At 46.2% G+C, this 16,873-nt stretch overlaps 1 protein-coding gene across 4 annotated transcripts in view; it reads left to right on the top strand.

Moving 5' to 3' along the window:
• MAP4K5 (mitogen-activated protein kinase kinase kinase kinase 5) overlaps positions 1-16,873 on the top strand; it is a 67,680-nt gene continuing 50,807 nt past the window's right edge. For 2 of the 4 annotated variants that reach the window (XM_072038060.1, XM_072038059.1), the window contains exon 1: positions 1-529. In XM_072038060.1, the coding sequence (XP_071894161.1) occupies positions 422-529 (108 nt within the window). In that variant the 5' untranslated portion in view covers positions 1-421. The remainder of the gene's footprint in view (positions 530-16,873) is intronic. The other 2 variants (XM_072038058.1, XM_027459540.3) reach the window with 1 other exon arrangement.

Below are 16,873 nucleotides of genomic sequence, written 5' to 3'. Positions count from 1 at the left end.
AGGAGGAGGGCGGGCAGGCAGCGGGCGGCCGCGCTGTGGCGCTGCGGCGTCGCGGCAGGCCCGGCCCGGTGCTGTCCGTCCCGGCCTGGCCCGTCCCGGCGCTGCGTGCGGGAGGAAGAGGAGGAGGAGAAGAAGGACAGGAGGAGGAGGAGGAGGAGGAAGCTGAGGCTCTCGCTCTCCGCCGGGACAAAGGGCCAGCGGGTGCGCAGGCAGGGCCCGGCCCGGCCTCCCCGCGGGCCTCCAGGGGCCGCCCCGCCGCTGCCCCGCCGCCCTTGGGCGCTTTCGGGGCCGGGCTCTGCGGCTCCTCCGCCGGCCTTTGTCCGCCCTCAGCCCCCTTCCCTCAGCCGGAGCCATGCGGGCCAGCGGCTGAAGCCCCCGGGCCGTGAGGCGAGACAAGGGAGGGAAGGGAGGGCCCGCCGCGATGGAGCCTCCGGCTCGGCCGAGCGGGGACATCCTGAGGCGGAACCCGCAGCAGGACTACGAGCTGATCCAGCGGGTGGGCAGCGGCACCTACGGAGATGTCTACAAGGTGAGAAAAGGGCTGTTTTGATTTGTTTTTTTGGTTTTTTTTTGGCCCTCCCCGGGTGTTCCCCCCGGCTGCCCCAGCCGGGCTGGTGCTGGAGGCTCGGGGCCGTGAGGGCTGCGGGCGCCGCTTTTCCGCCTGGCTGCTGGGGAAGGCAGAGGGGATATCGGCTTGCCCTGCCTGTTCCTCGGTTAAAGCACCCGATTAAAAGGGTGCGAGTTTATCCCCGGGGTTAATAATAGCGTGCGGAAAGGCAGAAGCAGATTAGGGCTGGTTAGAGGCAGGGGCTGGGTGAGGGCTCGCTGCTGGAGTCCCAGAGATGCTCCTGGAACTGCAGGTAACCGTGTCTGAAATTTTTAACCACAAATGTGTGAAACAAGAGGCGTAGGCACAGCACGTCCCTTCCTCAGAAAGATGCAAGCCCCTTCTGTAGGCACCAGGGATGCTCAGCGACCTCAGGAGTCGGGCTGCTTGTAAAGAAATCGTTCACGTTTTCGGCCTGTGCCGTGGCAATCCGAATTATCGGGCTTCGTGGGAAGGGCAGCAGTGCTGTTTGGCTTCACACCGCTGCTGAGTGTGTTTTAAATAGACCTGGCACAGCCAAAGGTACAGGAAGAGGTGCTTTATGCTGCCACATGAAAGGCGCAGGTAATTGCCTCGTGCTGGGGGAGGGCTCTTTGCTAATGTTCAAATTGAAGTTTTATAGCTGCGTCCCGTTCCCACCACCCCTTTGAAATGGTTGCTCGTGGCCTCGGGGAGTTATTTTTAACAGTTTTCACCGTGCCGAATATTTACCTTCTTATTTTCCTAGAGCGCCGCGCACGGATCAGTCAGCTGCTCCGCTAGGGAACCTGGCCCCAAATGCCCCAAAAGGACGTTTCGGGTGTCCTAAATCTGAAGCTCAGCGCGCCTTCAGCTAGCGTGTTGGGGCACAGCACGGGGCAGCCCGATGAGAAATGACGAGCTGTGTCGCAGGGAAATGTTTTCGTGCCATCCCTTTGCTCTCCGTGGGGAAAAAAAAAGAAATATTCTGCTTTTCATTATCCTGCTAATTAGCGGAGAGCTGTGCTGACATGTCATACAGTTTCCGGTTCCGGAGCTGGTCGAATGCATGGCTCTGCTCTGGGCCATGTAAACAGAGCCCTTTTTTTAAATAAATCACCTCCTCCTCCCAAATCCTCCTTTATTTGGGTTGTGAAAAATGCCCCTTCTACTCTGAACGGGTCCCGGGCAGGAATAAACCTCATAGTGCAACCTGACAAATTTAAATCAAAGCCTTTGCCAGAGGTATGCCCCTACAGCAAGTATAAAGTTAATGAGTTTAAAGTAGTTTAGGAGCCTGCATTTGTTTCTAGGTCACCGGTTTGCTCTTTGTTTTTATAAAGCCCTGCAAACAGGGAGGAACTGTGTCAAGGGAGTGCTCAATAGGGTGGCCCAGGCACTTAGGGCAAATATGCAGAGCCAACTTATTCCTGCAAGTCATTGATGTGGTGTTAATTTTGAGAGTAACGAAGGTAAACCTCTTTTCTTGCGAGCAGTTACCTGTTAGCATTGTACTTTTAATTTTCTCTGTCCGTGCTGAGTCTCTTCTTAGCGCAGATGTCACATCTTGTGCGTGCTGAGGGCTGCCAGTTGTGTTTATAAAATGCATTTCTTGGTCAATATCTGATTGTTGTTCTGTCTCGGAGCTCAGGCAAGGCTTGCTAGAGAGCGCTCTGAAATTAAAATGGAATTTTCCTCTCACCTCTTCAAGTGGTTTCCCTGCTCCATCACCGATAATGAGTCACCGGTGTCTTCAGCACAGTTGTTTTTAGGATGTCTAAATGAGGCAGCCCTTCTGATTGTGGGAGATCTGCCTCTTTCTCAGTTGCTTTTTGGTGGCGCTGGTGGTTCGTGCCTCAAATTCCTCTTGGGGCATTTGGTAGCTTTTAGAGTAATTAGTTCTTTTTTGGAAGTTGAAGGCGGGGGTTAAGCAAATATTTGTGTTCGCTATTAGGTTACAGAAACTTATTTAAGGCCTTCCTAAAAATCTCCTGCCCACTTTGCTTTTCATAACTGCTATGGAAGCTTAAAACTAAAATGTGTTTTCTTAGTCTTTGTGCTTTTCTTCCCCTCTGTTCCATGGCACACAATGGTTGATTGTAGGGTACTCATAAGTACTGGATTGTTGACCTTATTTTAATATTTTTTTCCCAAAAATGCATTTCAGGGTGGGGAAGAAACCATCCTTAAATAAACTGTTTTCTTATCTGTGCACTGTGGGTGGAAGTAGATCCAAGTTTGGGCCTACCAGCCTTGGAAGCACATTTTTCATTAAAATCCTAGCATGTTACTTGGTCCATTTGTGTTGGGAAAGCTTTTTTTCCCTCCCTAATAGAGAATTTTACTCTTAAGCTGATTGTAATCCACTTGAATACGTTTTCTCCCAAAGCATCGTGTTAGGCACATCTTAAATTATTGGCTTCTGAAAGAGCTGGTAATGTATCTGGGTACTCACTGGAACTTAATATGACAACATTTGTGTGTTTTTTTTTTTTCCCCAATACCTGTCAAATGGTTCGTTTCCCCAGCTTCATACCCGTTAGCAATGATGAGGGCTGCGAGAGAGGCTTCAGCTGGGCTTTCCTGGTGAGATTTTTGCTTCCCCACTTTGGTCGCATACCCGTCTCAAAGCAGGAGTTTAAAAGTGGTGTGGGCTTGTTCGTGTTCCTGGCGCTGGTACTGAAACGGACCTCGTGTGTGTGGTGTTAACGTGGAAACTCTCCAGCTGTCCAGCGACGGGACAGAAAGCTGAAAGGAGTCCTTGAGAAACTGCAGGTAGAATTTAGCCTCCACTAAGTGGCCCGTCAGATCCCATCCCAAGTAAACTCCTGAGTTGTGGGTAGGTGCTTCCCAGATGTTTCCCAGGTCTTGATGGGGTTTTATTTGGCTATTTATTGACTTGGGATAGATTTGGTGGAGAGGTTTATGGGAAGGAATACCCTGTGTTGTACTGAGAGCTGTGGGGTCACCACCCCCTTACATATAAAAAGGATTTTAAAGTCTTCTGCTGTGTGTGAGTGCCTTCACCACCAGCCTGCTGGAGAACAAAAGGCTCGCTACTGCCTCCTCTGTGCCCTTCTCTCCCAGCTAAGCGGGGCTTTGCTTTTTGTGGATTTTCATGCAAGTGCCCCAAAGAGAGTTTTAACTAACCTTCAGCACTGAGGGAGGGGAACAAAAGGGTGGTTGATGCGAACTGTCCTTTTGAATGCTCTCATTTGGCAGCCGAGCTGAAAAATCGTGTATTTGCTCAGCCCAGCACCCTCTGCAGGCTGCTTCTGAGTGATGAATAGCTCGATGTCTGTCCTCGCTGAGAGGCGATGATAAAATATGATCTTGTGCGGCAATACTGAAGCTGTCTTGTCTTGTTGTGTTTTGTTGCTTTCCCAAGCAGGACTGTGAACAGTGCTGCAATAGCTTTCTTTCAAAGTAAGCACAGGGGGAGACAAATGTACCAAATTAATAGCAGAAACTATCCGTAAACAAGACACATTTTTGGTAAATATCGCAGAAATTGAATCCCTTCTTAATTCATGTGCTCAGCCTCTCTCATTCTCTTGGGATGTTGTTTAATCTCCTGAACCAGTTAACGACGTTGGCTGAGAAGTGCCCTGTGCAGGAAAACACTGAGCCGGGGAATGGGATCAGCACAGCCAGAGGTGCTTTTGCTCAAGATTATTGAAAACAAAGAAACACAACCCCACCAAATCAAAAACACCACCGTCGACATCAAAAACCAACTGATTACTTCAAAAGGTTGCCATAAATTCAGACTTCCTCAAGTTCAAGTCAGGTTTTGGCCCTGCTTTTGTGGTCAGGACCTTACTCACAGCACCCTGGAGTACGTATAACTTCTGTAGTAACAGCCTGCTGAGAGCAGGTATTTGATGTTCTTAATGTCACCCTGGTTTCACGGAGCAGGAGAACCTCCTGATTAAAGCCAACAGATCAAAAATGGGGCATTAAGGCTTTGTTTTTTTAATTCATACTGTATATGAGTGTCTCTGCAGCTGCAGACCATCCCTGCTTCGACGCTTCTTTTCCTGGTGCCTCCATGTCGTTTACATGGATTGATAGCCGTAAGCATTTGTCACAGAGAGGGATTCCACTCCTCCTCCCTGGATCAGAGCTGTCTGCTTGAGCAGTGTTTGCTGTAGCCATGCGTGAGCTCTGCACGCTCCTGGTTTTCCATCTGAAGGGTGTTTGCAGTGGCATCGAACCAGCTGCTGTTGAGTTTCTTCCTGCTGCTGTGGATTTTCTCTTCTGGGAAACTGCGTGCTTTTCTTCGGGATGCAGTCGGTGAGATGCATACTGCTGAGAAGTAACTTGCTCAGTGGCTTAATGACACCCACTTTTAGGATATTCAGGAGGTGGGGAGAAGCCCTTGCTTTTTTATTTGTAATCTTTGATTTTTTCCTTATTAAGCATTTGGTTTTTATCGTGAAACATTCAAACCTGCTTGGGTTTAAATACTACCTCCTGTGTGCCTGTGGTTCCCGTTAATGGGGTGTGAGGACCTAAACCCATTCCCCTGAGTGTTTAGCAGAAGCTTTGCCTTTCAAAGCGAATGCTGAATGCACAAGGTTTCGGTGCCAGAGTGCCCCGTGTGAAATGTTTCTGATCTGGTGGCTCTCACCTCTGAAAGCACCACGTGGCAGCTTCCTGACCTCGTGGGAGCTCTGCTCTCTGGTGAGCCCTGCAGCTTGCCTGGGGCTCTTTAAAGGTTCTGCGGTGCTACAGCACCTCTCCTTAGGAGCATTTCTCCCCAGCTCTCATTCTGAAAAGCAGGTAGCATCCGAAATCTTCAAAAAAAAAAAACAACTACCGTCTGATTTCTTTTCCATCTCTTTGTGAAGAGGTTTGTCCTCCCAGGCTGGGTACCAGAGGAGCCAAAGAAAGCGTGGCAGCAACTTTCAGTATGCTTCTGTCAGCCGGTGCCAAGGCTGCATCCAGAAAGGCAACTGTGGTGCTGTTGGTGCCAGCAGTGTTTTCTTCAGCGAGGGCTGATGTAGGAGGCGATGTTAAGTGTGCTGACAGCGCTTGTCTGCGAGGATTATACGCTTGCTTGGGTTCAGTGCTTTGTTTGCCTTGCACTGATGCATCCCTTAAGTCGTAGAGGAGCTGAGAGCCTGTTCTGTCGAGTTTCATGTCCTGTTCTTACCAGCCTTGTCTCTGACGTAGTCTTCAGTTGCCTTTTCTGCCTTTCACCCTGGAGCTCTTGTTTCATCCTGAGATACCCGTTCAGAGGAAGCACGTGGTGCAGTTGGCGTATCCCCTTTGAATCGCCCCCGACAGCAGGGGAAATCTCCTGAGGAGGAAGAACAGATCAAAGATCATGACATTTGCATACCGCTACCTGCTTCAGCTTCGTCTCCAGAAGACGTTTGCTTTCAGAGCCATCTCATCTGGATGGCTTTGAACCTGGCCAAGGTTTTGCAGCGTGAGGTGGCCGAGTGGTTCCAAGCAGAGTGATACGCCGACCGTCCGTGTCTGATGGAACAGCTCTTCCTGGAAGCAAGGCCAGGGCGCAGCTCACCAGCTTATTTGGCTGACACCAGCAACTGTCCATCCGCCCTGCAGCTGGAAAAACAAATACGCTCGCTACCTTTATTCATCTTTGGCACCTCGCTTCTTGGCTGTGGCTGTGAATGAAGAGAGGAGGCAGCGTTAACCGCAGGTGATTCCGTAGGAGGGCAATGCGAAACGGGTAGGTCTGCTCACACAGAAAGTTGTTTGTCAGCTCGAGGCAACCCTGATGCCTCCCGTTTTAGATTACCGAGACTTTCTTACGCTTTGCCGTTTTGTTAGGATTTCTTATTTAATATTTCTTCAAAGATTTAATATTTCTTCCAAGATTTAGAACGCTTCACCCTCTCTCCAAATTTCTGAAGGATTCCTGCCTCATCAAGGTTTGGCGGACCTTTGATTTGTGGTTTATGGCAACTCATGAGGTTATGAGGACATTGTGGGATTCCAGTAAAGGCTTAGGGCAAAGGGCAGGGTGTTTTTGTTCAAGATTTGCATTTATTACCTATAAAAACAGATGCTGTCTTGCTTTCAGTGAGGTACATAAGTTAGACCTGACACTGACAGTGGCTGAAAAATAGCAAAAGCCAATTTATTTCATTAGGGCTTGTTCAAATCTCCTGGCAGAACGTTTCTATGGAGGAGGTAGTGCAGAGATTGTTTGCCTGAACTTCCCGTTTGGCTTCGCCACGGAGAGTAGTTTTTCTGACAGGCTAACCAAGCCTGCCTAGATGTAGGGATGGGGTCTGTGTACTGTGTACCACCAAGTTTTTCTCCAAGCTGTGGTTTGTTAGACTGGAGAGCGTGTTTTCACAGCATGAATTTCGCATGCAGCATTGTTTGACATGCACCTCCCATCCCCTTTCCTTGTCTTGTTTATGGAATCTGTTCCAGAGAAAGATTGGAATCACTTCAGTTTATCAGGAAAGCAGAGCAGTTCCCCTGAGAGTGAAGCCTCACCCACATAACCAGCTCTAAAAAATCAGTGTCGTCTTCTGCTGGGTGCTGCTTTGCCCACTGCCATCATTTAGAGCCCCTGCTTTGCCTGTTCATATGCAGGCAGCTGGCCCATGGGAAACGTCTCACCTGGAGCTCTTTGCTGTCAGGAGTTCCTCACTTAAGGAGGCTGGATAAAGTACTCTTCCTTCCAAGATTATTTTAGGGAAAATTTCAGTATTTGGTACAGAGGGGTTCCATTCTGTGCTTCATCTTGTTGTAGTCCTTTACCCAAGGGTTCCAGTAACTCATTTTACCCAGCACAGTGACTAGAGTCTGCATGGATTTTCTTTAAAGCTCATCCTTCCCCTTGGCCGATGGAAATCACCGTGCTGCACACTGTGCCTCGACTGCATCCCTGGGGCTCTCTCACCTGCTCCAGGTGCAAAGAGCACGCAGGAGGTGAGCAAGGAATTGCTTCCCATTGGGACTGTAGTTCAGAGGCAAATCTGTTTTCTGGGTGTTGTTTCCATCCTGCCCCTATCAAGGCAAGGGGATTAAGACGGGACTGGTTTATGCAGAAACTTCAGGAAAGTGGGAGTGGGGGTGCTAGGGAAAAGGATAATTTCTTATCTCTGATCCAGTGACCGCTAACAGCTGTCAGATAGTAAAAAGATTATGCAGGATGCAGTCATGGATATCCATGAGAGCTCTGAGCTGACATACAGTGCTGGTAGCCAGAACTGCTGCTTTTACTGAACTGGTCCATGAAAGCAGCACCTTTAATGTCATATTTGATATTTTAGCATGTTGGAGTTTTCTCCCAAGTCTATTTTTATGTCTTCCACATGAGTGTAATACATAGTAAGTTCATGATTTCATAGAGGTGAGGAAGATTTGGCTAGACATGTCCAGAAAGCTGACTGAAACATATTCTCAGGTTCATGTCAACCGCCGGATTTGTAGCCTGTTGAAATGTGAAAATTGTGATATTCCAGAAAGGCAGGTGCTGTTTCTCCTCACAAAGCAAAGAGATCTTTGCAGGGGTCTGTTGTCTTATTGGTAAGTAACCCTTATGGAGCTTTCTTTGAATAACCCACCTGTGCAGCATTAAGGGCATCATTTCTTCTCCATCAGTAGAAATGCAGAAATCTGGGGTTGGGTATAAGCCATTCGTATTCAATTTTATTCTGGTTATATATGCTAAAGAGATCATTAGAAAGGGACCTGCTGTCAAATAGCAGCCTTTGAACAGTAGTAGCCACAATTTAAGTGTGGAACAGATGAACTTACTTTGGATGTTTTATCAATGCACCATACTAATGCCCTATGTAGAGAAGAAGATGGAGTTGTATTTTTGGTGTTTCTCCGTAACCTGCTTTGCCAGGATGCTGCCAAAGGAGCCCAGTACGTAAGAAATGTATTGTTTTCCTTCAGAGTTATTAGTAAGAAGGAACAGCAAAGGCTGAGAGATCATAAGGCCAGATATTAGATTTAATTTGATGGTCTACTCCAAGAGTTATATTTTTGTTCTGTTCTCAGCTATGCGAATGGCTGTTTGCTGACCGTTGTTGGTGAAGCAATAGTCAATGGTGGTACAGCTGCCTTAACTCGCTGTTTAAAGTACAGACATGCAAGATAAGAGATTAATCATTGGATAATCTCCCAAAGATGCCTGGGACACTGCCATTAATCTTAATGAAAGATAAGCAGTAAAGTCTCTTGCAGAAGCATGGGGATGTAAATGCAGTAGGTAGAAAGAAAAAAGGTGGGGCTGCGCTGTCTGGTATGGATGTATTTTGTCTTGATAAAACTTAAAGAATTAGCATTTGAGCAGAACAGGAAGCAATGTCTGTCTGATGAGTGTTCATTGCTCTGCAGTGACTAACAGCTTGAGGTATTTGTGTTGTATTTACCCAGGGTTTGAAAACGGCAGCAGCTGAAATTTTTCCTTTGAATTTGGCCTACAGTGGGGTGGGGGAGAATATTTGATGTGTCACTTGCGGGTATTCACAGTCGTGTGGGCTCTCAGGGATTATTAATTAAAGCGTGACGATGCATTATCTTAAATATCTGAGATAACTTTTTCTTGGAAAAACCTTTTTTGAAAGAAGTGCTGCCATTTTAAACGCCCTTGGCCTTCGGAGGACAATTTCCACTGCAGGAGAGAGATAATGGCGGATGCGTGTTGGGAGGCTGCTGGGCATTGGTAGCAGTAGTGGTTCACAAGGGATAAGGGTTTCTGGGCTGTGTTGTGTCTGGATATCCAAAGTACCTACACCAGCATGAAATTCAGGAGTTCCGTGGGTCGGCGTTTGGGCAGGATAAGCAGTTTCTGGTAGTGCTGTTTCTTCTTGTCAGGCACATCTGGATTGAAGTTAAAAGCACTGTTTGAATTCTGATAGTCTGCTGGGGTAATTGCAAAGAGGCAGAAGTAATGGTCAGAAAATGTGTGTAGTGCTGTTGATTAACATAATGCCTTTAAAACTTTGCCAAGCTGTTGCTGTCTAGAGAGCTGTTTTTTAAGTTTGGCTCCCGGTACGCAAATGAGGAGGAAGGGAGTTAAGAGAATGGTTAGGGAGTTCTGAGGAGAATGTTTTATGATTTGCTATCCTACAATTGTAGAATGGTTTAGGTTGGAGAAGACCTTCAGGATCACCACATCAACCTGACCTCCTGAGTCCCACCACTAATCCCCGTCCCTCAGCGCCACAGCCACGCATCTCTTAAATACATCCAGGATGGGGACGCCACCACCAGCCTGTTCCAATGCCTGACCACCTTTTTCATGAAGAAATTTTTCCTGATAGCCAACCTAAGCCTCCCCTGGAACAATTTGGAACCGTTTCCTTGTGTTCTGTTACTTCTCAGCTGAGAAGAGAGACCAGCACCCCCCTTGCTGCAGCATGGAGGCCTCCCCTCAGCGAGGCCTCCCCTCAGCCACCTCCTCTCCAGACCAAGCAGCCCCAGCGCCCTCAGCCGTCCCTCACAATTTTTGTCTCCCAGTCCCTTCACCAGCTTCCTTGTTCTTCTCTGCACATGCTAAAGCAACTGCATGTCCTCCTTGTAGAGAAGACCCCAATATGAGCACAGTATTTGAGGTGCGCCCTGACCAGTGCCACATACAGGGGCACAGTCACCTCCCCAGCCCTACTGGCCACACTAGTTCAGATGCAGGCCTGCAAACACAACCAATTGCTTTTTTTAGGGTATAGGAACATAAATTTTTGCCTTTTTCTCATTCTGTAGGTGTTGACATTTGTCTCAATCCTAGAATGTCTTGAGTACAGATGGGCTCTGTTGGCTTGGCCAACAAAGGTAGCTGCTGTAGGGCCGACATTTTGGGGGGAGGAGGAGGAGAACCGGCAGGCTTTGGCTTCTCTCCATGAAACCATGAAGTGATGGGCTTCAGAGAGAGATGAAGCAGTTGCTGCCTCTAATTTTGGGGCTTTGGTGCTTCAGGCAGTGTATGGGAAGTGTGTGGGAAATGCTGTGTGCCAGCTAGGGTGGACGTGCTTGGTGCTTCATCCTTCCCCGGGATGCAGTCTGGAGTTCAACGTGACGTGGTGGCAGTGGCCCTCCTACTCTCTCATGGTTTCTGATTTCATTGCTTCATCTCCGTATATCATGTTATTTGGCTGAGGGCAGCTTTCCAAAGCTTGGAGTGGAATTTGCATGTGATCCCTGTGTGGTTGCCCTTTGATTACGTGAGTTTACTCTCCCGTGGATTTAGGCAGAGAAGGGCAAGAATGATATCTTAAGCTGGCTGCAGGTGGAATATACTTGCAGGATATATCATGTCTTCAAGATACCTTATAGCAAGTGTAGCATTACATGTGACAACTTTGGCTTTTCTATTTAAGGGTGTGGATGTGATCTGTTTTAATTTACAGGGCTGCTTTTGCATTTATTTTTTTTTTTATTTTTTTTGCATTTTGGCTGCTGTCTTATGTAAGAAAAAAAAAGGAAAAAAAACATCCCACAACTTAGTGTTTTATTTCATGAAGATCTTGTGGCTTGTTGCTTTCAATTAGGCAGGTGTGGAGATCAAGCCTCCTCCACGGTGGTTCTTAACATAACCAGGATGCTGAGGACGCCCTGCACGTGGCAGCTGAACTACTCCTGCCAGCTACTACTTGCTATCACATTTTCTTCCAGCTTTCTTGAACACACTCCTTGTCCATGCAAAATCCACACGGCTGCAGAAGGGAGAGGTTTGCATGTATCGGGGGTGGGAATTGCAGGTGTTTGCAGAACCAGAGAGCAGACTGTTGGGTTAGTCTGGGGTGGAGGGGCATTGCCTTCACAGCCTCGAGGGCCCACCAAGGGTCAAGCAGATAATTTGTTGAGTTAATGACATCTAGAAACAGAGAGGAATAAGGCAAAATGGAAGATGTTTTTAACTACATTAAAATCACGGGGAAAAAAATCTTTACACATTTAGTTAAATCATAAGGCCAAATTTACTGTAATAATATAATTTCTGTAGTGTGTATGCTGCTCAAGCAGCAGGTCTTCTGTCCATGCTGTAAAGAAAGTAGAACAAATGAACTGGGGAAGTCACTGGCCAAGTGACTTGAAACCAGGCTACTGAAGTGAAACCGGTGTTCAGCAAGCGTAGCTTAACTGTAGAAAAGCCCTTGTTTCTGTTTTTCAAGTTATATCATTAAATGAGTTGATGAGCCAAAATTTAGGAAAAAAAAATGAAATAACAAAAACCTGAAAAACTTCGTTCTGACTAAAGTATGGTGTCAGGGGATAAGATAGCACATCTTTCGGGATTTTACAGCTGCCATTTGATTACAGATCACATCCTCTCTGCACTTAGTGTAAGTGCAAGATGCGTTTTATACTTAACCTTCCTTATGTATCTAGCACATTTAAAAGTTCTAGTTTTCCTCATGAAAAACTTACCAGAAGTTACTAAGCTTCCTTTCCAGACCTATCTTAAATTGTCTGCAGAAGTAGAAATGTTACTGATGACTATTTCATCATCGTAAGACATAAATTAAGGTTGTAAGTAAGTGTTGCGTTATATTCTAGTAGAAACAGCTGAGCAGTGGTGCCATCCCAGTGATCCGAAGGAGGCAGGCACACTGTGATGTGTATATACAGGTACACAAGTGAAATTGAGAGGCAATTGCTCTGTTTTAACCAAGCCAAAGCCTTTCTCCATCCTCACCCCAAGAAGATGACAATTGATATAGTACAGGTACAAAACAGAACTTCAACTTAGGACAAAAGTATCTCCCTACTCCTATTTTTAACTATTTTTCTTTTATCTTTGATTTACACAGCTGCTTTTTTATTCATTCTTTCCAATCTGGTTGCTGTTTTATTTAACAACAACAACAACAGACCGAAACACCCAAATCTGTTTTCTTCATGAAGACAACTTTATGGCTTGTTCCTTTTATTTTTCGAACTGCTTGTGTATCTCTGAGGAATTGAAATTTAAGGAGGCAGTCACTGAATAACAATGTTGGAGTTAGATTTCCCTATTTAAATGCACGTTTTTCACCTGCACCTCTCTATATATTCTATCAGATAAATTGCAAAAGAGATTTGTGCTCTTGGCATTGAAGGCTTGGTACTGCACAAGAGCCTGTGTTTGATATTAAAAGCCAGAGGGGTTTGCCCAAACACTCTGTAGTTAAAAAGAGCTTGCACATACAGCTCAGTCTCAGCACGAAACGCCACAATTCTAGGCAAAGTAACTTTAATTAAAAACAACAACAGAAGTGTACGCTTGGATATTTCGTTCTGACTAATCTGAGAGGACATCCAGAAGCGTGGCTGGTGTTGTAGGAAGTTGCATGCATTGGCGCTGGTGTGAGAATCGCAGTCTGTGACTTGCAGTTTCTTCTTAAAAATACCAGCGGCGGTTCCGTAGTTCTGTCCTCCTGAAGGGACGCTGCTTGTTGTGGGTTAATTCCTGCTTACAAAGCGAGAAATTAATTATTATTATTTTTTTTTTTAGTACCAGAACAGAAAAGGATGGTGTTTAATTCTTGAACGAAACAGAAGTGGCTTGAGACTTGCCTTTTCCTTCAACAACACGGTTTCTTCCCAGTCTAGAAAGCCAGCCAGGATTTTATATTGTGATGGGAAAGAACAGCCAAGTGCTTTGGACCCTAACCGTAGGTTTGCTGCGTGACTATGAGGTGTCGCCCAGTGGTTCTGTCCTTGTTATGTGCAAACTATCAGAAATTCTTCATAGCTTCCCTGAAATGGGAAATGTTGGTGTCCATTGTGTAAGTTCCTGATGTCTGAAGCACTTAGGGTTAAGGGTTCTGCCTTGCCCTGGTAGGGGTGTTAAGAGATTGACTGCCTTGGTTCAATATGTTCATTTCTCTTTGCAGTGAAAAGAAGAGAAATAGATATTCTTCACGTATTTTGGTTGACAGGTCTTTCAGTTCTTTCATCTCTAAGGAATAAATAAATTCCCTTGCAGCAGATAAAATGTGCGGCCTTTTAATGTTGAATTTGCAATCCATAATACCGGGGGGGATTTTTTTTCCTGTGTCTGGATGTGTGCATTCAGCGTAGGAAGAGAATTGATTAAATTTTTGCTTTTTATTTTCTGGTGAATTAACCCTTTTAAAATCCAAATTGGTGTGTAGATGAATAATATGTCTGAAGGTATCTGTTTATTTATTTATGTTTCCCCCTGTTTTACATCCTGACCAGTAGGGCTGTTTGGCATGGGCTCAGTTTTCAGTATATTAGCAGCTTTGTGGGCATTCTTTGATTTGTGTCATCTTATGCTAGGCTCACAAATAATATTGTGTGCCACAATATATGAACTTCTCAAAACAGTCTTACTCACATAGCTGTAACTTGAAGAAGCTCTTTTTGTTTTGTCTCTTTGCCAGTGGCCTGCTCCAACTGAGTCAAAATTTGGCCTTTTTTTTTTCCCCTCATGTGGTATTTGTTTGTATCTTCCGTGCTGCATTAGTTGCTAAATAGTACTTTTGTGGTCAAGGTCTATTTCTAGCTTCAGCTTTTCAGTTTTTGGAGGGTCATGCCAAATATTTTGCAAATTATGGTCTGCCAGAAAAATTTCATAGGAGAATAACCAACTTGGATGCATATTGCTGCTTTTTTGTTATTTCTTCTCCCAAACACATACTGTTAAGATGTGCACTGCTCTTAGCTTTGCTACTATTGTTTTCCATAGTGCCATAGGTCTTTGTCCTTCAGCAGTTATTGCCAGGAATGAGAATTAAACGTTTTGGTGTCCGCTGAGATCCGTAGCAGAACGGTAAGGGCACGTGGCTCATACAAATCCCGAGTCTGTTTTCTGTGCTGGAATAAAAGGAGTTGGCCTCCCATCCTTAATGAGCTTCTAATCCCTTATTGCTTGAGTTAATTGGCCTTGAGTAAGAAAGCGTATGAAGTCTGGGAGTGAAAGGTAGGTTCCCCTCCTACCAGTTTTCTCTGCTAGAGATACACTATCGAAACTTCACCAACCGCCAGCAAAAGTAAATACGTTCGAGCCTTATTTGCATTACAGCTGTGCTTGGGAGTGCCAGTCACTGATCCTGCTGCTCTGGCTTTGAGGTTTGAACGTGGAATTTATTTAAACCCTGTTACTTTTGTGTATGCTGGCTTTTGCTCCTCCAGAGAGGGGAAAATTGCGAGCGCCGTAAATGTGGAAGTGGGCAGAGACAGCTGCGAAGCGTCAGCTCCTGCTTTGCTCTTGCATGCGGTGCTCACCTGAGGAACGAGGAGTGTCGTGTCTGTCTGCAGAGCACCCTGAAGAATTAATATTTGTGTTTGGAGAACAGCATGCTGCTCTGGCATCCACGGCGGTGGCTCTCGGTGGTGCTGCTGCAGTGTAAGGAAAGAAAAGGCAAGTTAGCACGTGAATCTTTATTTTTGGTTGATTCTGAAAAGCACCCTGGTGATGGTTGTAAGAGGCGAATCTGTGAAGTCTCTGTTACAGAAGTGGCTTCTGGAAGCCTCTGTGCCTTTTCCCTATAAAAGAGCCTGGTACTGCTCTCTATCTTAGAAACCCAGCTGGAAAACTGCGGAGTGAACAATTGCCTTTTGGCTCTTTCTGCCTCCTAAAAGAGAGAGAGCCCTGAAAATTAGAATTTGCTGCTAGGTATCTTCTTCTAGCAGCTCGGATTAGATTGACATCTGCTTGACACGTGAGCTGCCTTGGCACACCTTAAAAGACAACTGGAGGGTAGGAGGGACTCTGAACAGTTGTTTCTGCCCGGCACAGATCCAAACCCATTCGGTATGATTTGCATTAATATTTTGTAGAATCATCCCACTTTTTTTTTTTTTGTATTTTTTTTTTCCTTAAAGCTATTCCATTCTGTGCCTGCTTCTAAAATTTTAATCCTTTCATAGAGCTTCCCACATGGAGAGAAATATCTGTTCAGCATCTGTTCCAGAGATGCTCCCAGTGCCAAGCAGGAGGGCCTTTACTCGGTCCAGCACTCTAGTTAGGTTTTCTCAGTCTAAAACTGGAAAGCTACGGTGGGATCTACTGGTTTTGGCTGGAGACCAGACAGAGGAGCTCTGCGGTCGGTCCGTGACCTGACTCTCACTTTTCACCATCCTGACACCAAGGTCTGGATTTGTGCAGGCAGAAGGGCAGTCATTTATTTTCTTTGCAAGGTGCTGCTCAGGTGAGAAGCTCAGGAGATGGTGTTCAGCAGTGAGCTGTCACAGCTGGTCTTTGTGCTGCCTTGGGTTAACCTCTTTAACAGTTTTTAACTTTTTTTTTCTTAGAGCTTTTGAAGAGTTTGATTTCTTTTGCAAAAGTGATTTCCGAAGTGTGGCACCGCAAAGGTCCCAGTAGCCTTTTGTGAAAGACAGCAATGTCACATGGTGGAGACAAACTCTTGTTGCTTTTAAGCTAGGGTTTGTGAGAAATTTTGGGGTTACATGTTGACTCTTTTTTTTAATATCCAGCTCTGCAGTCTGGGTGTTAAAGTCAGCTGGCAAGGAGGTGGTGTTTCAGAAGTTTGAGCTTCTCCTTCCCGTCTGTTAATGGTGTGTCTGCTCTGCCTTCCCGATTCTCTCCCAGCTTGCTACCACGGCTCTGTTTGCAGAGCATTTTTACAACAGACAGGCTGCTTACGTAAACCAGAGGAGTAAGCAAAATTGTAGCAGATAATCACGGTAAACACGAGGACAGGTTGTTTGAACTTGTGCATTAGGACATAACTCGGATTCTGTTAGAGGCCAGCAGGTTGCCCTCCGCCGAGACCTAATTCTTTTCTAACGTGTCTTTTGCTGCTTACCTGAGAGATAAATGGCAAACTGGACAGGTCAGAAACCTAACCTAAACTGCCCTCTGCTTACTGATTCCTATGGGTGTGTATCGGTGTGTTCACTGAAAACCAGCTACAAGGGATGAAACCCCAATGACTGTCCTGATGGAGACAGTGGGGCTCTGAGGACTGGCTGCAGGTCTGCCTGGGGAGGTAGCAGCACGGTGCAGGGCCTCAGGACTTCCTGATCCTTGATGGTTTGTTCTGGCGTGCTGGGAAGAGCAGTGAGAAACCATGGGCCTGATCCTGAGAAGGAAGGGCCACCTTTGCAGAAGGTGCAATCAGTTCAAGCCTAGCACAGAGAGATTGAAACAGGTTGCATACAAGAATTTGCCATGTGTATGGGAGCGTGTGTATCATACAGGAGAGGAATCAGACAAGAAGTAGTAAAACCCAGATCATTAATAGGAAAGAAGCTCAATGCTGAGGTGCTGCTGAAGGGTCCGGTGGTGGTGCCACGTTGTGGCAGGTGCCCACACCAGAGGTGAGCTGCTTGTGGTGGCATCTTCAAGACCCCATCCTCTGTTTCAAGGTCTCTGCTCTTGCCTTCTGGTAC

Source organism: Anas platyrhynchos, chromosome 5 (assembly GCF_047663525.1).
Source record: "Anas platyrhynchos isolate ZD024472 breed Pekin duck chromosome 5, IASCAAS_PekinDuck_T2T, whole genome shotgun sequence".
Taxonomy (NCBI): Eukaryota; Metazoa; Chordata; class Aves; order Anseriformes; family Anatidae; genus Anas; species Anas platyrhynchos.
The sequence above is the reverse complement of the archived record's forward strand: the minus strand, read 5'-3'. Positions and strand labels throughout refer to the sequence as shown.